Source organism: Megascapheus bottae, chromosome 14, assembly GCF_031878675.1.
Source record: "Megascapheus bottae isolate mThoBot1 chromosome 14, mThoBot2.hap1, whole genome shotgun sequence".
In the NCBI taxonomy this organism is placed as follows: domain Eukaryota; kingdom Metazoa; phylum Chordata; class Mammalia; order Rodentia; family Geomyidae; genus Megascapheus; species Megascapheus bottae.
The window spans coordinates 11,372,286-11,388,530 of NC_143522.1; the positions used below are offsets into that span (position 1 = coordinate 11,372,286).

Below are 16,245 nucleotides of genomic sequence, written 5' to 3' on the forward strand. Positions count from 1 at the left end.
GTGCAGGGTAAGAATGGCTCAGAGAAATGGACATGAGTTGGAAATGGAGAAGGTTTGGATAAAAAGCTTCCCTGCTTTTTGTTTGTAGACTCAAGTAAGTAGTCAGTTCTTAAAAGCAGCCTTTAAGTACCTGTTACTGCACATTCCATACACTGTTTACATTCCATAATAGAAGTACACACATAACCTAAATACAGACTTTTTGGGTACCTAAATAACTATATATTATTTATTTATTTATTTAGTCGGTCATGAGGCTTGGATTCTGGGCCTGGGTACTGTCCTTGATCTCTTCAGCTCAAGGCTACCACCCTACCCCTTTATCCACATTCTCACTTCCAGTTTTCTAGTGGTTAATTGGAGATAAGAGTCTCACGGACTTTAGGGACTGAGCTGGCTTTGAACCTTGATCCTCAGATCTCAGCCTCCTGAGTAGCTAGGATTATAGGCATGAGTCACCATCCCCCAGCCATTTGAAACCTTTTGATTAAAAGGTTTAAATTTTATTTTAAAACCTTTAAATCACTTTTTAACTTTTATAACTGGCTTATAACCCAGGTAAAATCATGCTGGTTAAATGAGTGACTATTGTTTCACAATGATGTGTCATCCCATTTTAGACCTTTGACACATTTGGCAGGCTTTCTCAGGATCAACTTTCAAAATTAAGACTTTTGTACTATTGGGCCCTTTGACATTCTCAAGGTATGTAGCTCTCAAATTGATAATAAGCTTATTAGGCCTACTGGTTATATGGTATTATGGAAAACATGGTGAAATAATAAACTGGTACTTAATCTTCTTTATGCTATATTTATATGGATATGTTATTAATGAGAGTGCTCTAAAGACTGTATGATTTATAGAAGTCTCAGGGTCACTGTGAGTTATGATCACTTTAGTCAGGACATAGACAGTGAGAAATAGCTGAACTTCCTTCTCGATTGATGAACTACAATAAAAATGTAAGCTAAGACTTTTTTTTTTTTTTTTTTTTTTGCCAGTCCTGGGCTTGAGCACTGTCCTTGGACTTTCTCAAGGCTAGAGCTCTACCACTTGAGCCTCAGCACCACTTCTGGCTTTTTTCTATGTATGTGGTACCGAGGAATTGAACCCAGGTCTTCGTGCATGCTAGGCAAGCACTTTAACCACTAGGCCAAACTCCCGGCCCGTAAGCTAAGACTTTTATCATCTAGTTTTCATTCTTTTCTGAAAACATTTGCAACCAGATTTATGGAGAAGACTCTAACAAGACTCTTGAGCATAGTTTTCTGATAGTTTTAAGAATAATAGACGAAATAAAAACTTACCAAATTCTAATGTACTAACTGATGAGGGTCATAAAATTGTTTAATGGAGATCAAACAGGGCCAAGTGCAGTGGCCCCAGCAAAAATTGGGAGACTCATGGTTCAAGGACAATCGAGGCAAAAAGTTAGTGAGATCTCATCTCAAAGAAGTTGAGGGTGGTGGCACATGCCTGAAAAGTTGGAGCCTTGGAGGAGGCACTAAACAGGAGGATCACAATCTAAGGCCAGCCCTTGTCAAAATGTGAAACACTATTCCAAAAATAACTAAAATGGGCCAGGAGTTTGGCCTAGTGGTAGAGGGCTTGCTAGCATGCATGAAGACCTGAGCTTGATTCCTTGGCACCACATGCATAGAAAAAAAGCTGGAAATGGTGCTGTGGCTCAAGGGTAGAGCTCTACCCTTGAGGAAAAAGTCCAAGGACACTGTTCAGGCTCTGAGTTCAGGTCCTACAACTGGCAAAAATAAAAAATAACTAAAATAAGAAAAGGCTGGGAGGGCCGGGAGTTTGGCCTAGTGGTAGAGTGCTTGCCTACCATGCGCGAAGACCCGGGTCCGATTCTTTGGTACCACATACTTAGAAAAAGCCAGAAGTGGTGCTGAGGCTCAAGTGGTAAAGGAGTTCTAGCCTTGAGAAAAATCCAAGGACAGTGCTCAGGCCCTGAGCTTAAGCCCAGGACTGGCAAAAAAAAAAAAAAAAAAAAAGAAAGGGCAAATGTTAGAGTGCTTATCTAGACCTAGAGAAACTTCCTAAGCTATCTATAGTTATATGAATTCGACAGACTATACTTTGGTAAGCAACAGTGGAAACATTACTTGGTTCCCCCAAGGAACACTCCTATTCAGGAGTGTTTTTTGAAAAAAAAATTTCATAGATGCAATACTGTTCTCTGTATGGCAGGAGACAATTAGAAGCATCAGTATATTTGGAAATATAGACTGCCATCTTAATCTTTTGATCACTCCTTTATTCTGTTTTATGACTTCTATTTTGTTACTGCCTTTCTCTTCCTATCCTTGGCTTTGAGCTCAGGAGCAGTGCCCAAGCTCTGAGTACAAGTCCTAGAATGGCACAAAATAAAAATAAAGGAAGTAAGGAAGGAAGAGAGGAAGGGAAGGTGGGAGGGAGAAAGTAAGGGAAAGAGGGATGGTGGAAGGGAGGGAGGGAGAGAAAACTCATCCTAATACATGCCTAACTCATCCTAATACATGCCCATAGTTTACTGTGACATGTCTATTCCTAATACAAATCTATTGCAAAAAAAATCATTATTCTTTGGAGAACTTCGGATTATCAGATTGTTATTCAGTATTACCTAAGTAATTACCTTTGTGATTTCTTTTTTTTTTTTTCCTCTCGGCCATTGGCTTGAATTCAGGGCCTGGGCACTCTCCAGGGCCTCTTCAGCTCTTCAGTTCAGTCTAGAACTTTACCACTTTGAGACACAGTACTACTTCCAGTTTTATGGTGATTAATCAGAAATAAGAGTCTCATGGACTTTTGTGCCTGGGCTGGCTTTGAACTTCGATCCTCAGATCTCAGCCTCCTGAGTAGCTAGGATTACAGGTGTGAGCCACCACACCTGGCTGAAGTATATATATATATATATATATTGGGGGGGAGGTCATGTGGCTTGAACTCTGCCTGGGCACTGTCATTGAGCTCTTTAGCTCAAGGCTACTGCCCTACCCCTGGGCCTGGGCGCTGTCCCTGAGCTCTTCAGCTCAAGGCTATTGTCCTACAACCCCAATTCTACAGGTTAATTGGAGATAAGAGTCTCAGGTCCTTTTGGGCCCGGGCTGGCTTTGAAGCTTGATTCTTAGATCTCAGCCTCCTGAGTAGCTAGGATTACAAGTGTGAGCCACCAGCTGGCCAGCTTGGGCTATACTGTGGTTGATGAAAGGATTCTAGGACAAAGACAGGACAGATTTATCAGCATGAATGTGGAAAGCATTTTATTTTATTTTTCTTTAATAAAAAAATTGTATTTACTTAGAAGCATTCAGAATGTCAACAAAACAGCTGCAACTTTTTTTTTTTGCAATTACAGAGTGGTATTCAGTTAATAGAACAACAATTATTTCGTATAAGCTGCGTCAGACAACTGAAGATGAAAAAAACTACCGTCCCCATATATAACTAATTTGTGCTGTGCACCAACAAGAACCTGCTTTAAATTTCCATGCCAATTTACAATCCCCATACTGTACCAGGCAAGGTTAGTGGCTATTGAAAAGACCACCAGGACAGGGCTATCTAAAGACACATTCGGTAGTGTGTTAACTACACAAAAAAAAAGACACTGCACAGTTTAAAAGCAAATCTTACACAGCCTTACATTTCAATTTTTTTTCTTTAAAAGGAATGAGTTGTGTACAGGGGGGTTAAATGCTTTATAGACAAGAAAAAAAACTGCGCTAGAACCAACTTATTCATCATCATCCTCTTCCTCTTCTTCCTCATCCTCTTCATCTTCCTCATCTTCCTCATCCTCTTCATCTTCCTCCTCTTCCTCCTCTTCCTTCTTTTTCTTGCTCTTTTCAGCCTTCACAACCCCCTTTTTTGCTGCATCCGGCTTTCCTTTAGCTGGGTAGGCAGCTATATCCTTTTCATGGTTTTCCTTCATCTCAGAAGCCTTCTTTTCTTCAGGCTGCTTGTCATCTGCAGCCGTGTCGTTTCCTGTCTCTCCCAGTTTCTTTGCAACATCACCAATAGACAGGCCAGGACGTTCCCCTTTGATTTTAGGGCGATATTCAGAACAGAACAAGAAGAAGGCCGAAGGAGGCCTCTTGGGTGCATTGGGATCCTTGAACTTCTTTTTTGCTTCCCCTTTAGGAGGGATGTAGGTTTTCATTTCTCTTTCATAACGAGCCTTGTCCGCCTTGGTCATGTCTTCAAATTTCCCTTTCTCTTCAGCAGACATAGTCTTCCACCTCTCTGAGCACTTCTCAGAAAACTCTGCAAAGTTGACTGAAGCATCCGGGTGCTTCTTCTTGTGCTCCTCCCGGCAAGTTTGCACAAAGAATGCATATGATGACATTTTGCCTCTCGGCATCTTAGGATCTCCTTTGCCCATGTTTAGTTTTTCCTCTGCGAGGCACAGAGTCGCCCGGTGCCCGTCCGGCTCTCACTTGCCCCTGCGCTGTCTCTTGGAAAGCATTTTAATGGTAGCAATATCCTTGAATGTAACACTGAGGACCAGATGATCTATTTTCACATTAGATTGGCATGACAATTTTTATGATCCTAATTATGAGATTTTTAGAGGACAACAGCACAAGTGATTTCATTTCAACAAACACAAAGAAATTTATATTCCTAGCATTTCAAAGATTTAAATCCTCCCCTTTCCAATAATCAAGAACAAAACTCTTAGAGGAAATAAATAGTGAGCAGTCAGAGATAATTACTAAATACGTGTGTGTGTGTGTGTGTGTGTGTGTGTGTGTGTGTGTGTGTGTGTGTGATAGCCTTGGGGCTTGAATTCAGGGCCAGAGCACTGTTCCTAAGCGTTTTATTTTCTTTAAAGGTTGGTACTCTACCACTTAAACCACAGATTCACTTCTGGTTTCTCACTTTTGGCAGTTAATTGGAAATAAAAGTCTCACAGACTTTCCTGCCCTGGCTAGCTTTGAACTGTGACCCTCAGAGCTCAGCCCCCTGAGTATCTAGGACTGTGACACCACAGGCAGTGCAAATACTGTATTTTTGTAAGCCAGTATTATATTTTGTTTATACAATAGCTATGTGACCAAATCTATAATCATGCTTATTGACAGTCTAAGAAAATTACTAAAGCAATCCATGTTCTGTAAGTAGGGGAAAGGTCTTGGCAAGGAATCAAGTAGGTGAATTATATAACACGGTACTAGGAAGTGAGCCAAGATAGGGTTCACCAGGATATTGCTGAGTTTCTCCTGTGCCCAGTCAGTCTATTTTGGACATTATGACTTCCATATAACTCTCCTGAATATTGGGAACCTTCTGGTATGACTGGACCCTAACTGACCTCCAAAAGCCTTGTGCTTAAAGCTCAGTTTCCAGGCAGCAGAGCCTAATGGAAGGAAGTGAGACATGGGATAACCTTGAAAGAGGTATTTGCACCTCTTCCCTTCTAATTGCCATGAGATGGGCAACTCAGCTCAGCTCCTGCCTTGATGATGATGTCTTCTCACAAACCCGACGCGATGGGGCAAAGTGACCATGGATTGAAATTTCTGAAACTGGGAGTCAAAAGAAATCTTTTTCTTATAAGCTGATAGTCTTATGTATTTTTGTCACAGCAACTGAAAGCTGATGACTACGTTCTCTTAAAGACTAAAGATGAGCTGGGCATGGTGGCTCACACCTGTAATCCTAGCTACTCAGGAGGCTGAGATCTGAGGAACGCAGTACAAAGCCAGTCTGGGCACTAAAGTCCTTGAGACTCTTATCTCCAATTAACCACTAGAAAACTGGAAGTGGGCATGTGGCTCCAGGGATAGGGTGGTAGCTGAAGAGCTCAGGGACAGCACCTAGAGTTCAAGACCCATGAGCGACCAACAAAAAAACTAAGGATGAGGCCCCTCACAGGGAGAGACAAGTAGCCCTCATGAAACATCACAATGTCAGGTTCTCTGAGCAAACAATAAGTCTCAGTCCGAGAATTTCTAGGAATTTTTGACACAAGATCATATATAATATAATATCTACCAACTTCCATCCAATCAAACGAACTGAAGCACTTGAGGGATATAGAGTAGGTAGGATCTGAAGGAAACAGATTACATTTACCCTACAGGTGGGACACGGCTGACTCCAATCCTCTCTGATAGTCTTATCGTTCTTATCAATGGATATTCCTGCCTGTGCTTCCTTCTTCCTCTTCTTCTCCTTCTTTTTTTGGTGGGTCATTGGGCTTGAACTCTGCACCTGGTCGCTGTCCCTGAGCTCTTCAGCTCAAGGATACAACAGCCTGACTTTCCATTTTCTAGTGATTAATTGGAGATGAGGGTCTCTCATTCTTCAGTGCCTGGGCTGGCTTTAAACCACAATCCTCAGATTTCAGCCTCCTGAGTAGCTAAGATTACAGGCAGAAGCCACTGTGCCTGGAGACCTGCCTGTCTTCTAATCTTTTCTCTTTGAAATCATTTTACACCTATGTAAACCTTGCAAAGCAAAAATTTCCCTCATCAAACTGTCCCTAATGTTCACATATAACTAACACTGAAATTAGGAAATTACCCTTGCTGGGGCCAGGAGTTTGGTCTAGTGGTACAGTGCTTGCCTAGCATGCAAGAAGCCCTGGGTTCAATTCCTTGGTACTATATACACAGAAAAAGCTGGAAGTGATGCTGTGGGTTAAGTGGTAGAGTGCTAGCTTTGAGAAAGCCCAAGGACAATGCACAGGCCCTGAGTTCAAGTCCCAGGATTGGCCAAAAAAAAAAAAGCAGAATATTCATCCTGAAATTACCCTTGGCAATAATATTCTTAACAATGAGAGTATCACTGAAATTATGCTATGCAGTCTTCAGACAAACATTCAAATGTGTAGCACATTGACTATACAAAATGGAATCAAGTAGCCTTTTCTTATCTTACCTACCTTACATGCATGTTATACAACTATGTCCAAGGTCATGTTCTGTGGTTCATCCAAGAACCACAGAAAACTAAATGAACATCTGAAGTGGGTCTCCTTTTCTCATAGGCCCAGAGTAAAAGAAAGGCAGGAGGGGCAACAAACCAATATGCTCTAGGGTCATGACCTTGGACATAGTTGTATAACACATTGTGGGTCTGTAGGAAAATCTCTGAATCACCACTGATAGAATCCATGTCACAGGAGAAAAAGAAAAATTAGCTTTAAACATCTGAATTCTAGAATCAAATATTTATGCCTTAGCATTAATTGTTCCTATCAGCTGATTGGAAGATGTGACTCTTCTCATTGATGACACAGCGAGTGCAGATTCAGGTACCATTGTCCCACTACCTTACCCTTTCCACACTGAAAGCCAGGGACTATAAACCATGGACAAGTTCAGGGACGCTTTCAGAGATGCCTTGGGTGAGTGTTCATATACATATATATATATATATATATATATCTGTAGATACCCACATATATATACATGTGCACATATGTATGTGCATACATAGATATGTGTATATATAGGTGTGTGTGTGTATCCAGTGTCCTGAATCAGCAGAAGATTTTGTCTATCAATGAAGTCCTAAGCCCTAGTTAAGGGAACAGAAGCTGATGTTCTGGTTTCATTGTGGCACAGTATATCCTCTTTCTGGGTATTAAACTCACACAGCCATCATCAAGACACTGCACAAACACCAGGACTGTGTGGAGCCACTTTCCTGCAGGAGCACCAAGAATTTTCTATGGCAGCTGACACTTTGCGGATTGCGGGCAGCCCTGTGATCTGTTCTGTGCTGCACCTGCTTCTTCCATGCAATGTTTAGGCACAGATCTCCCCCAGTGAAGGTGTTCTGAGTGGCTGGGCCCAGGCCAGAGTCTCAGCTGCTTTTCCCACATGTGTCACTAAGCCATTTCTGTGGGTCTCACAGCAACCTGGGCATCAGGGATGGAGAAGAAGAGCTGCCTGCACCATTTCTGAACTCTGCCTGTACTTTTCAATATTTGCACTGGGGGCTGCAGTATCCCAGGTGAATTCTTTACAAGCTGAGTTTCCTAGACCAGGCCCTAGCTTATTACACTTGAAATATCAAATATTTCAAATATCAGCAATACTTTCTTCATTCGGTCAAATGGGGGAAAGACCACTGAATTCTCAGACCTAAGGCCTAAATCTAAGAACTTTTATTTGTTTTGCTTAATTTTCTTGTGGTGCTGAGGATCTATCCCAGGGCTTGGTACATGTTAAATAAGCAGCTCATCCACTGAGCTACAACTTGAACTCCCTAGTCTGATAACATTTTAAAAAGAAAAGGTCTTGAACTTTCAAATGCCACAAGCTTTCCCTGTATCTTTCTCCCTTTACCATTGTACTCGATGTACAAGGACTCTGAGCTGTGTGATTAGATTCAGCCAAAGAAAGGTGGGATAATGCATTGTAGAACAAGAAGAGAATGAAATCAAGGTATTGCTTCTTCCCCAATTATACATCATCATCATAGGGCTTTCCAGACAGCCCCTGGGCCTACCAATTAGGTCTAACCCTTCCAATCCTCAGTGCTGCCTTGTGTCTTTCTTTAAAAATAAAAACATAACAGACAAGAAACCTGTTGTCCTCGCTTTTGTAGATACTTCCTTGGTGAAATACTTCATAAATGACAAAAGTTTCAGGCAACTTGTTTTTCTGGATGGACCTATGACTGATCAATGATTGATCAAATCCAAATAGCACTGTCCAGTGACCAGATGTGTCAGCTGGGAGAACGATCCTCTCTTTCCCCAGGTCCTCACACCACAGGGGTGTTAGCTAAATGGTTTTAGGTGTTAGCTACGTGCAAACCTTTTGAGAAATAGAAACTAGATTCTGAGAACACACACCTGGTTAAACACCCTGAACAGAATCAACCACAGCCTTGATGGTCTCTGGAAAGAACTCCAGAGCCCTTGAGGGCTGAGAGAAGGCTTTGAAGAAAAAAGAGAAAGGCTGAAGGATGAGGGAGATCGAAGCTATGTTTCTCAGGGATTACCAGAGTTCCACTCACCCGGGATGCCTAAGATAAGCAAAATCATTAGGTTTTGGGGGGAATCCTTCCCAATCTTTCAATTTTGGTGTTTCTGCGGCGCTGTGATCTACAGAGGGTTCTCACACTTGTTAAATGGCAGGCAAACGCTCTACCACTGATCTACACCCCATGCCAACCTTTGGGGTGTTCATGTATCCATCCCTGCACTCCCCAGGCCCTAAAGCAAGACTCATGCTCTTGATAGACTGGCTTTTATGCAAGGCGCTGCTGCACCCAGCCAACCAACGCTAGGTGGCCACACGCGGCGCCTCCCAGCCAATGGGAAGAGTGGGGCGGCTCCGGCCCGGCCTTAGGGACCGAAGGCCTCAAGTTACCTCTCTCCAGCCAGGATTATTCCAGGCCAATCCATCCACTTACCTCCCCGGACCCAGATGGCAGTGACGGTGGTGGTGGAGCCCGCGGGCCGCGTGTGCTGGGACGAGCCGGTGCGCATCGCCGTGCGCGGCCTGGCCCCCGAGCAGCCCGTGGCGCTGCGCGCGTCCCTGCGCGACGAGAAGGGCGCGCTCTTCCGGGCCCACGCGCGCTACCGCGCCGACGCCCGCGGCCAGCTGGACCTGCAGCGCGCGCCCGCGCTGGGCGGCAGCTTCTCGGGGCTCGAGCCCATGGGGCTCCTCTGGGCCCTGCAGCCCGACAAGCCGTTCTGGCGCTTGGTCAAGCGCGACGTGCAGACGCCCTTCGCGCTGGAGCTGGAGGTGCTGGACGGCCACGAGCCCGCGGGGCCCGACGGCGGGCGGGTGCTGGCGCGGGCGGTGCACGAGCGGCACTTCATGGCGGCCGGGGTGCGGCGGGTGCCGGTGCGCGAGGGCCGGGTGCGGGCCACCCTCTTCCTGCCGCCAGGTGAGTCCCCTGCCGGCCTCTTTGCTCACAAGTCACTGCCCTGGGTCCTGTGCTTTCACCAAAGCACAGAGGGAACTTGCAGCTGCACTCTCGGGTGCGAAGGAGACCAGGATGGGATGGAGGAATGCAACGACTGGCAGCTGGACCTGGAGGATGGGACAGTTCAGCTTTCCTAAGGTCTTTGAGAAGTCTGCTTCTCAGTTTCTTTAACAACTTTGCTCCCATGCACACCCGTTAGGTGGAGGTTGATGTGAAGTAGCGGTTACAGGAGGAGGAAGGCCTTTTCCTATCAACTGGACATGGGCTGAGATTCTTAAATAAACACTCACCGCCAATGACTCCTTTGTAATCAAGGAAATGAGAAATACAACTACTGAGTCCATTCATTGCAAGGCCTCAGGAGTGGCAGCCAGTTACAAGTCTGTCCTGCCAATTGTTGATAAGAACTGGAGGAAAAGTGATCCTCCAAAGAGTAGAAGTAGAAAGTTTTCCATTACATGCATGATACATTATTCTTCCTTGTCACAACCCGTGTGGACCTACAGACAAATCTAAATGTCCACCACCAATCTAAATGTCCACCACGACAGAACTGATGAGTGGCTGGAGGCAGAGTTCTAGCAGTCAAACTGAGTGGACCGCAGCTGGGAGAATCACCACAGAGGAGTGTCACCCAGTCATCCCCAGCAGCATCTCCACTGTTACTGCACTGAGATAAGGATCACAACATCAGCCAAATAAGAAGGGTGATATTGTCAAGAAAACCAAGAGAGGTGCACAGAACCTAGGATGGTACTAGGGGACAAAGGAGCCCAGCTGCAGAGTGAGGCCTGTCAGGTACTTGCTGAGTTCCTGGGAATATTAAAAGACACACTTTCCTCAATGTGGAAAAATCCCATGCCTAGAATCATCCAGGAGGAATGTAGCCTTTGGAATCTGTGTGCACTCACTTTTCAGACAGCAAGTGAGAGTCTTGGCTATGTTTCTGGCATCAGGCATGTATAGTAGGCAAGTACTCTCCTCAGTGAGCTAGCTGTATCCATGGCCTGTGAAGTGAAGTGTTTATATCAAAAAGCAGTCCATGATCTTGGTAAAAATCTGAGGGACTTTGAGGGGATGTGGAATTAGTCTTAGCCACTCTAGTCTTTAAACTATTTTTTTTGAGGGGGTGTTGGTAGTAGGGCTTGAGCTGTGGGTCTGGGTGCTATCCCTGGGTGCTCTTCAGCTCCACGCTACCACTCTACCACTTGAGCCACAGTGCCACTACCAGGCTTCTGGTGGTTAATTGGAGATAAGAGTCTTACAAATTTTAGTGCCCAGGGTGGCTTTGAACTGCGATCCTCAGATCTCAGCCTCCTGAGTAACTAGGATTATATGTGTGAGCCACCGGCGCCTTCCTCTTTCAGTGTTTTTGACCAGGGAAACTCTGTTCATCCTCCTGTAGTCAACAAATGGCTTTTGATACCACTGCAAAGAGTTTCAGGAATTGTTTACTATTGTTTTGTCTTGTTTCTTCCCAAGAACCTGGGCCCTATCCGGGGATTGTGGACATGTTTGGAGTTGGAGGAGGCCTCCTGGAGTACCGAGCAAGTCTGTTGGCTGGGAAGGGTTTTGCTGTGATGGCGCTGGCTTATTACAACTACGACGACCTCCCCAAGGGTATGGATGCCATGCACATGGAGTACTTTGAAGAAGCTCTGAACTTCCTGCGCAGTCACCCTGAGGTTAGATCTTCTCTGGGTTTTCTGGGATAGGTAACAGGTTTCCTCTTCATTCATGCTCTGCCCCTGCCTGCCATTTCCTTCCTTACTTCTGTGTGTGTGTGTGTGTGTGTGTGTGTGTGTGTGTGTGTGCGTGTCTTTGTCTGTGTCTGTGTGTTTATTGGCTCCTACTGGTACTTGAACACTTAAAGCCTTATGATCTTTATTATCTTTTCCTCTTGGCTGACCCACAAGTTGACCCATACCTTTACTTTTTTTTTTTTTTTGCCAGTCCTGGGCTAGAGCTCAGGGCCTGAGCACTGTCCTTGCACTTTCTCAAGGCCAGAGCTCTACCAGTTGAGCCTCAGCACCACTTCTGGCTTTTTTTCTATGTGTGTGGTACCAAGGAATCGACCCTGGTGTTTGTGCATGCTAGGCAAGCACTCTACCACTAGGCCAAACTCCAGGCTCCCATACCTTTACTTTTGACTTTTGGCTTAACTGAACATAAGAAGGTCTTCTTTCAGTTTTGTTAATTGTGGGGCTTGAACTGAAGGCCTGAGTGCTGTTCCTGAGCTCTTTTGCTCAAGGCTAGCATTCTACCATTTTGAACCACTGTGGTGGTTAATTAGAGTTAAGAATCTCACAGACTTTACTACCCAGTCTGGCTTTCAACTGTGATCTTCCACTCTCACCCCTTTGAATAGCTAGGATTACAGGCATGAGCCACCAGCACCTGGCCAAACATGAGACCTCTGAGGAACCGTCTGCCTGGACTGGCTCCAACGTGTGATTCTCAGATCTGAGCCTCCTAAGTAGCTATGTGATTTTTGTCAATTTCTGTGTCCAACACTTTAATACCTCCTTTCTGCTTTGAAGACCTAGGGTGATTCAAATGTCTTTATTGATACTTGAGCCCAAGAGTCATTTATTTACTACATGAACCACTAGGATATAAGGACAGGAGTCATTCTTGTGGTAAACTCAAAAAATCAACCACACTACTGTTGATAGCATTGAGTGAGTTATTAAGAAAAAAAGAGAAACAAATCTACGTAACTGTTCTCACAGGTTTGTTATGAACGGGAATAGGAAATCTCAGCAGTGGCCAGGTGCTGGTGGCTCATACCTATGATCCTAGCTACACAGAAGGCTGATATCTAAACGTCCCCATGGAGGCCAGCTGAGACAGAAAAAGCCGTGAGACTTTTATCTCCAATTAACCACAAGAAAACCAACAATGGCACTGTAGCTCAAAGTAGTAGAGCTCTAGCACTGAGTGAAAAAGCTCAGGGACAGCATCAGGGCCTGAGTTCAAGCCCCACAAAACAACAACAAAACATCAGGACAGTTATTATTTTGTCTGAAGTCACAAATTGTCACTAATAGAGCAGAAAGTACATGAAAGGAAAGAAGCAGTAGGGAAAGCTTAATAAAGGTAGAGAGAGCTGGAGGAAAATCAAGAGGCAATCCTAGAGAATGGAGTTATGGTTCCCCAAACACAACTCGATGGTGGCCTTTCAGACAGTCAGGAGGGACACCCAAGAACTTGACTTGGTGTGGAAATGGGTGGACTAGGCAGTGGAAAATTGAGACTCCCCCATGCATTCGCTTCAGTTTCCAGGATATAGTGGAAAGTTGAGGGGGGTGTGAGGGCTGAAGTAGCTGAGGAGACAGAAGATGTAGATGACTCCAGAGAAGGGGAAAGCAAAACACCAGTGACGTGTGACACTGTGAAGGCTCACTGGGTGGAAATCAGTGCTCAGCTCCTCATTCCCCAAGCCCAGCAGTGGCCTGGAGGATGTGAACAGGGAGGTTCCATGAGAGGTGGCCTTCTCCAGGCCAGTAGGAGAAAGCACAAGAGGTAATAAAAAGAGGTAATGAGAATGTTTGCAAGGTGCACTTACACTGAGGAAGCATGAAATCCAAGCAAGAAGAGGTGGGAAATGAGAACAGGAGAGATAATGGCAATGAAGCAGAGAAGAACACCTCAGGATGTCATTGAAGTCACCAAGAATGTGATGGAGAAATTGTGGAGAGGAAGGCAAGGGGGAAGGACGTGTAACCTAGAGAACCGGGAGAGCCCAGAGGCAGGCCCACGTCCACCTGAGCCAGCCTGGGCATCGCTCCCTCCACTGTACAGTTTGAGACTCATTCCCCTTCTGTTTTGCATCTCTTTCTCAGGTAAAGGGTCCTGGCATTGGGCTCCTTGGGCATTCCAAAGGAGGTGAACTCGGCCTTGCTGTCACCTCTTTCCTGAAGGGTGTCACGGCTGCTGTCATCATCAATGGCTCTGTGGCTGCCGTGGGGGGAACCATATACTATAAGGATGAATCTGTGCCCTCTGTGAGTTTGCTCAGAGACAAAGTCAAGATCACCAAAGATGGCATCATGGATGTGGTAGAAGGCCTGCAAAGCCCTTTGGTAGAAGAGAAGAGCTTCATTCCTGTGGAAAGGGCTGACACCTCCTTCCTGTTCCTTGTAGGTCAGGATGACCACAACTGGAAGAGCGAGTTCTATGCAAATGAGGCCTCTAAGCGCCTGCAGGCCCATGGGAAGGAGAAGCCTCAGATCATCCTTTACCCTGAGGCAGGGCACTATATTGAGCCCCCTTACTTCCCCTTGTGCAGGGCTGGCATGCACCTCTTGGTTGGTGCTAATATCTTGTTTGGAGGGGAACCCAGGGCTCATGCTGTGGCCCAGGTGGATGCATGGAAGCAACTCCAGACTTTCTTCCACAAACACTTCAGTGGCAAGAATTAGGAAGCCCTCCAATAAACACCACTCATCCTCTGCAGCTTTAGGATAAAAGATAAAAATGTATTCTAAAAATATCCTGAAAATTAGTTCATTTCAAAGTTTTATTATGTCTTTTTTTTTTTTTTTTTTTTTGCCAATCCTGGGCTTGGGCTCAGAATCTGAGCACTGTCCTTGGGTTTTCTCAAAGCTATCACTCTACCACTTGAGCCATATCATCACTTCTGACTTTTTTCTATGTATGTGGTACTGAAGAATTGAATCCAGTTCTTTGTGCATGCTAGGCAAGTACTCTACCACTAGGCCAAACTCCTGGCCCCTTATTATGTCTCTTTAAGTTTGTTTTTTTTTTTTTTTGTGCATCATGGGTCTTGAAATTGGCCTGGTCCATGTCCTTGAGCTCTTCAGCTCAATTCTACCACCCTACCCCTGGGCCTGGGTGTTGTCCCAGAGCTCTGCAGCTCAAGGCTACCACCCTAGCCTTGACCCAAGCCCCACTTCCCTTTTTTTTTTTTTTGAGGTTAATTGGAGATAAGAGTCTCAGGTTCTTTTGTGCCTGGGCTGGCTTTGAACTTTGATGCTTAGATCTCATACTCCTGAGTAGCTAGAATTACGGAAATGGACACCGTGGGGCTGTTTTGTTTATTTTGCTATCCTGTGGCTTGAACTTAGCCTGGGTGCTGTTTTTGAGCTTTTTCTTGTTGTTGTTGTTTTTTATAAAGCTGTCAGTCTACCACTTGGGCCACAGATTCATTTCTGGCTCTTTAGTTTTGGGTTTTTTGTTTGCTTATTTGTTTGTTTTTAGTACTTTATTGTAAATTTAAATCTCATTGATTTTCCTTCCCAGACTTGCTCAAACTGCAATCCTCAGAACTTAGTCTATTAAAGAGGTAGGATGTCAGCCAATAATGCCCAGCTATTAGAAGCCTTTTAAGGTGCTTTTTTCCTCTTTAAATAATGTAAGTGCCTACCACCTATGAGGCTGAGACAGAGGATCATATGTTCAAAGCCAACTTGTAGTTTGTGTGAGACCTTGTCTCATACAATGACAAACAAACCGAAAGTGCCTTTCCAAAACACTGTATCCAGAATCGATGTGTATTTACAGTCTGGAACATTACACACCAAGCTATTATGTCCTCTAATGTTTGCAATAGTTTTACCACTGTCTCCATCCTGCCTCCTAGTAGTTTTGGTGGATAATTTTGGTCTGTATCTTTTCAGATGTTATGCCTTAAGGTATGAGTGTAACAATAAAAGAGAACTTTTTTCTTTTGTGTCATTTAATGGCAATCTTGATTTCATAAAATTATCAAGTAGTGGGGGAAAGATCACCTTTTACCTGGACAATCCCTGTACCACAGCAGCATGGATGACTGCCAAATAATTTCCTTCTAGGAAGGAGCCAACCAGCAGGGGAAGAAAACAGTCCTTCCAGGACATCGCTTCTGTGCCAAGCATTAAGCCCACAACTCTGCTATGTGCAAGTAAAGGAATGAGTGCAAGCAAAGGCCTTCATAACATCTGAAGGCTCAAGTAATCCGCCAGGGTACGTGCCTAGTATCACAGCTATAAGAGAGGATTTCTTCTTATCTTTCACTCATCTCTACATTCATAAATGAAGGCTTTATAACAAACATAGTTTAACAACAGAAGAATCATGGACTTTCCTCTCCCTCTCCCTTTCCTTCTCCCGCTTTCTCTCCCTCTCTCTCGGTGTGTGTGTGTGTGTGTGTCCAGAGGCTTGAACTCTGTGCCTAAACACTGTCTTGAGCTTTTATGCTCAAGGCACAGCTTCACTTCCAGCTTGTTGGTGGTTAATTGGAAATAAGACTCATGAACTTCCTGTCTGTGGCTCTGAACTATAATCCTCAGATTTTAGGCTCCTGAATAGCTAGGACTATAGGCATGAATTACCAGTGTCCAGCTT

General features: G+C 44.6%; 1 protein-coding gene and 1 pseudogene across 1 annotated transcript; one reads left to right on the plus strand and one right to left on the minus strand.

Annotated features, from left to right (window-relative positions):
- Positions 1 to 3,283: 3,283 nt before the first annotated feature.
- Positions 3,284 to 4,416, minus strand: LOC150054666 (high mobility group protein B1 pseudogene; annotated as a pseudogene).
- A 4,909-nt stretch (positions 4,417 to 9,325) lies between these two features.
- LOC150054667 (acyl-coenzyme A thioesterase 2, mitochondrial-like) lies at positions 9,326 to 15,301 on the plus strand. The gene is made up of 3 exons (XM_090344441.1): positions 9,326 to 9,858; positions 11,380 to 11,582; positions 13,743 to 15,301. The coding sequence occupies exons 1-3, from the start codon at positions 9,393 to 9,395 to the stop codon at positions 14,319 to 14,321; spliced, it is 1,248 nt and encodes a 415-aa protein (XP_090200567.1). The 5' UTR covers positions 9,326 to 9,392; the 3' UTR covers positions 14,322 to 15,301.
- The last annotated feature ends 944 nt before the right edge of the window (positions 15,302 to 16,245 follow it).

Excerpts from the sequence above, each read along its gene's own strand:
- LOC150054667 (XM_090344441.1), top strand. The coding sequence starts at position 9,393 with ATGGCAGTGACGGTGGTGGTGGAGCCCGCGGGCCGCGTGTGCTGGGAC. Across the intron at positions 9,859-11,379 it reads CACCCTCTTCCTGCCGCCAG|AACCTGGGCCCTATCCGGGG; the intron begins GTGAGTCCCCTG and ends TTTCTTCCCAAG. Across the intron at positions 11,583-13,742 it reads TCCTGCGCAGTCACCCTGAG|GTAAAGGGTCCTGGCATTGG; the intron begins GTTAGATCTTCT and ends TCTCTTTCTCAG.